The sequence below is a fragment of the Nerophis lumbriciformis genome, linkage group LG13 (genome assembly GCF_033978685.3).
Source record: "Nerophis lumbriciformis linkage group LG13, RoL_Nlum_v2.1, whole genome shotgun sequence".
Lineage (NCBI taxonomy): Eukaryota > Metazoa > Chordata > Actinopteri > Syngnathiformes > Syngnathidae > Nerophis > Nerophis lumbriciformis.
This window is the reverse complement of record NC_084560.2, coordinates 46370421-46375420: the sequence shown is the minus strand read 5'-3', so window position 1 is coordinate 46375420 and position 5000 is coordinate 46370421. Positions and strand designations below refer to the sequence as shown.

Genomic DNA, 5000 nt, shown 5'->3' with positions numbered 1-5000 from the left:
CCCAACCCGGAGATGGCACTCCACCCTTTTCCGGGCGAGAACCATGGACTCGGACTTGGAGGTGCTGATTCTCATCCCAGTCGCTTCACACTCGGCTGCGAATCGATCCAGCGAGAGCTGAAGATCCTGGCCAGATGAAGCCATCAGGACCACATCATCTGCAAAAAGCAGAGACCTAATCCTGCAGCCACCAAACCAGATCCCCTCAACGCCTTGACTGCGCCTAGAAATTCTGTCCATAAAAGTTCAGAACAGAATGGGTGACAAAGGGCAGCCTTGGCGGAGTCCAACCCTCACCGGAAACGTGTCCGACCTACTGCCGGCAATGCGGACCAAGCTCTGACACTGATCATACAGGGAGCGGACCGCCACAATCAGACAGTCCGATACCCCATACTCTCTGAGCACTCCCCACAGGACTTCCCGAGGGACACGGTCGAATGCCTTCTCCAAGTCCACAAAGCACATGTAGACTGGTTGGGCAAACTCCCATGCACCCTCAAGGACTCTGCGGAGAGTATAGAGCTGGTCCACAGTTCCACGACCAGGACGAAAACCACACTCGAGTTTTATACTCATTCGATAAATGGTCAATGACTGGTGGCCACATAGTTGCAAAGTTCTGCCAATATCCCCCATGTTTTTAACCAATCTTTCTAAAATTTTAAAAATGTGCTTATCAGTCCCCTCGAGGTGTGGTCTGAATTCTAAATTTCGAAGTACTTTGGCCGAAACACCCTTAGACCATGTCTGCACTAAGTCGTTTAACCCCTTAAACAAATAATTATTTAGCCTTAACCCCGTTTCAGCCACACTAAACCAACGTTTAAGGTCACAAATTTTTACACGGGTAAGTGTGCCGTGTATTTCTTGAATCTCCAGCACTTAGCTTTGTATGGACTCATTTATCGTTTACAAACTGAGTTCAGAGAGGAAGTGACGCCAGAAAGACCTTGCCCACACAGGAAGTGACGTCAGAAAGAACACGCCACAGCCAGCTTCATGATAAAGCGGTTTTGTAACTCGGAGGTAAACACTGGAAATATGGAGGCGAGTCATCCAGACATGCCCGTGTTTCTCCTTCTTCTACATGTACAGACGCTTGTGGAAATCACACATGAATACCTTAAGAGAAAGTGATTGCAGCTATTTAGGATACAACCCTTCTCAGATGGCAAGAGAACTTTCCAATGTCCAGGTCAGGTGGGATTCCACTTAGCGAAAAACTTCGTCCATTTGTCGAAGGAGAGTCAACGAGAATGCGGGAAAACGGCAAATGCTTCTGGACTGGCAAAGCAGACTGTATCAGTTATTGTCCGCCATGTATGTCACAGACTCAAGGTCTAGGTCCAGAGTATATAAAGTCACCAAAAAGGAATGGACAATGAAGGTGAAGGCAAAAGAGTGAGGAGTGTCCTGACCAGATATCTAGATCCCTAGTTTGATAGACGTAAAATGTTCTTTGTCACATTATTTACGTGTCTAATGTGATGAATGTATGATGTCTCAGGTGTGGTTCACTACAATAGTCACACTGGATTCCAGTTCATTGAAATAGCACAACACTGGATATTGTTCAGATAAGTTACATCTAAGAACTTGCACACAAAGCAACACTGGAGGTGACTATGACGTACGCATTTTCCGCGCATGCGTACTAGGTGGCGTTGCGCCGGGCTGATGGACGGGGGAGGGGGTCTTAAACGTCCATTGTGTGTGTGGACCAGTGACGTGCAGTCACTAGAGGCAGGTGAGGCGGGGCCTCACCTGCCATCATGGAAAGAAAAAAATGTAAAAAGAAAAAAATTTTTTTAAATTGTTATGTATCCAGTGATTATACTATAAAGTTATTTTCCATTTAACTTCACCAGTTTTAGATTATTTTTATTCAAAATCGCTGAATTTTCACATTTGCCGTTCAAATACTGAGAAGAGACGGTGCGGTGAACAGCAGCCAGTTGAGGCACGTCACTCAGTGCCTCAACATGGATTGCGCAATGATTCGGCTAACTGCTGGCCTGCTGTGCAGTGAGACCGTATTGCTATATGAACTATATTATACATTTCCATAGTTTAGTTAGCTGAGGTATATAATGTACAGTGTATTTTGTCAACAACTGTATGTGTGTAACGTATTTCTTGTGCTGAGCGATCATAAAACGGCTGCAAAAGACACACTGGCTGAGGCTCGCCTCCTGCACCCCCGCCGTAGAATTGTTGTATCAACTAAAGCCCACACTTAAACTTTCCACGTGCAAGATTGAATCTATTTACAAAAATTATTTCATAAGAAGCCAAAAAGTGCAAAAACAATAATGTTGGTGTTGGAGGAGTTGTGAATGACTGCAGGGCCACAACATTAGATACACCTGCAGACTGCAGGTGTACCTAATTCACAACTCCTCCAACACGAACATTATTGTTTTTGCACTTTTTGGCTTCTTATTAAATAACTTTTGTAACCTATTTTCATGGGCTTTCCTCTTTGTGATGTTAAGTTCCTGTTATGCGCTGTTACACAGTATATGCCTTGAGCTCTTATTTTGAAGGCGCTAAGAGCGGAAGTGATGTCACGTTGCGGAGGTTTTTGAAAGAAGGTAAATAAAGTGGTCCTCGTGTAAACTGGAGCCTCCGTGTTTGTTGTTTTGTAGTTTCATACAGTATAGGCCACATTTATAAACCCTCGGTTACACTTTTTTTTAAATAGATTCAATCTTGCACGTGGAAAGTTGAAGTGAGGGCTTTAGTTGCGGCGCATGGACTTCATTTATAAGTAAAGGTAATAACGTTTTTTTTATTAAATGTGCTTTTTTGTGTGCTACAGTTTGTATGTGTAAAGTTAAAGTTAAGTTAAAGTAGCAATGATTGTCACACACACACTAGGTGTAATGAAATTTGTCGTCTGCATTTGACCCATCCCCTTGTTCACCCCCTGGGAGGTGAGGGGAGCAGTGGGCAACAGCGGCGCCGCGCCCGGGAATCATTTTTGGTGATTTAACCCCCAATTCCAAGCCTTGATGCTGAGTGCCAAGCAGGGAAGAATGCTGGTATGAGCTTTTAAACATAACCCGTTAACTGCTGCCAATCAAATGGTGAATAAAGATACTCTTTAGGGTTCATATGTTTGTAAATCTGACTGTGATGAAGTCAGTGCCTCACCAGCCATCAACCTCACCGCACGTCACTGGTGTGGACAAGGACAAGGTTAGGTGGGATTTACCCTAGATAACCTAGGGTGTTTTGTCAAGGATATTGAGCTGTGTGAGAAATTTCAAGTCAATGCGACTTATATGGACTAATACCAGTGCCACCATGTGTATTTGTCATAAAATAGTAGCACAGAAAAGACAGTATGTTTTGACACATTTTCACCCTTTTGTGTGTACCGAGTCAGAAAAAAAGTGTGTGGTAGAACGTTTAAAAATGTAGTCCGCTCCTTTTTGCCGTCTCTTATGTCTGTCTTTTGTCGCTTCGCAGGCTGCTGAAGAGGACAGGATGTTAATGCTCGACGGAATGCCTGCAGTACGAGTCAAAACCGAGCCCCTGGATTCGGAGCAAGGGGTAAGAGCGCAGTTGTTTTCCAGACAATTCCCGATTTTTTTTCTCCCCCCCCTTTGCTGCTTTCCCCCTCCCGGCAAAGGGCAGATAATCACTTCCAGGCCCGAGCGAGCGAGCGAGCGTGGGGGCTATGAGGAGTGGTCGGAGAGCATGGTAGCGAGGAGGAGGAGGAGAGCCACAGCTGGGACAGGAATGCACTAAGTAGGAGGAGGCGGGTGTTGTTCGAGTAGTTTGGGGGTAATTGTCAATGGAGGAGCTGATAATCTACTGTCTTTTACGTTCCTCCACCTTCGCCATTGATCCTCCCTCGTCTGGCCTTCTGTCTTACAAACACTTCATCGCTATCACAGCTCCATCTCTCCCCCGACTCCCAACTCCCTCCTCTCGCCTTTTCTATCGCCAAGTATGAATCACAGACCAGAAGTTGAGCGTTGCAATTTAATCCTTCGCTAAACTCCCCTCCCAAACCGGCGCTATTGTTTTTTTTGTTGTTGTTGCTTTTTTTAAAAAAGTATTTCAGTCTTAGTTCTGTCCGGTATAATGATGTTACCTCACGCGAGGCCCCGTATCAGGACTCTCTATCTGGTCCAGCATACCTATAAATAAAGTGGTCTTGTTATGGAGAAGCTGTTGCTAGGTTACTAGGGGGCTTTGTGTTGCTGCCACAGCTGTGTGTGTGTGTGTGTGTGTGTGTGTGTATGAGTGTGTGTGTGTGTGCGCGCCACTCAATTTCTGTAATAACGATGCATTAGTGTTCAGTTCCTATTGATTTCCATTCAGAACATGTCAGTCATTGAGTGCCCCTTTTATTCGAGCCGACAGTTATTAGAAACATTAACCTAAAACGTGGGTCCCTTTTTTGAAAGTTGTCATTTATATGTTCCAATTGTAGCATCTCATAGGACGCAGTCTGCAAGTTCGCACGTATTAAACGCTCGAACGTAGTCGCTTGATATCTTTGAGGTAATCAGCTAAAAACGATCAATCAATCAAAGTTTACTTATATAGCCCTAAATCACGAGTGTCTCAAAGGGCTGCACAAGCCACGACGACATGCTCCGGCTCAGATCCCACATCAGGGCAAGGAAAAACTCAAACCAATGGGTTACAGTGAGAAACTTTGGAAGGGACCCCCCTACCTTAGGCGACCAGTGCATTGGATGTGGAGTGGATCTAGTTAATAGTGTGAGAGTCCAGTCCATAGTGGATCTAACATAATAGTGTGAGAGTCCAGTCCATAGTGGATCTAACATAATAGTGAGAGTGCAGTCCATAGTGGATCTAACATAATAGTGAGAGTCCAGTCCATAGTGGATCTAACATAATAGTGTGAGAATCCAGTCCATAGTGGATCTAACATAATAGTGAGAGTCCAGTCCATAGTGGATATAACATAATAGTGTGAGAGTCCAGTCCATAGTGGATCTAACATAATAGTGTGA

The 5000-nt window shown here is 44.7% G+C and overlaps 1 protein-coding gene across 1 annotated transcript in view; it reads left to right on the top strand.

Moving 5' to 3' along the window:
- Positions 1-3492: 3492 nt before the first annotated feature.
- klf12b (Kruppel like factor 12b) overlaps positions 3493-5000 on the top strand; it is a 91802-nt gene continuing 90294 nt past the window's right edge. Inside the window, exon 1 of the mRNA XM_072914541.1 lies at positions 3493-3561. Coding sequence (XP_072770642.1) covers positions 3496-3561 — 66 coding nt within the window. The 5' untranslated portion in view covers positions 3493-3495. The remainder of the gene's footprint in view (positions 3562-5000) is intronic.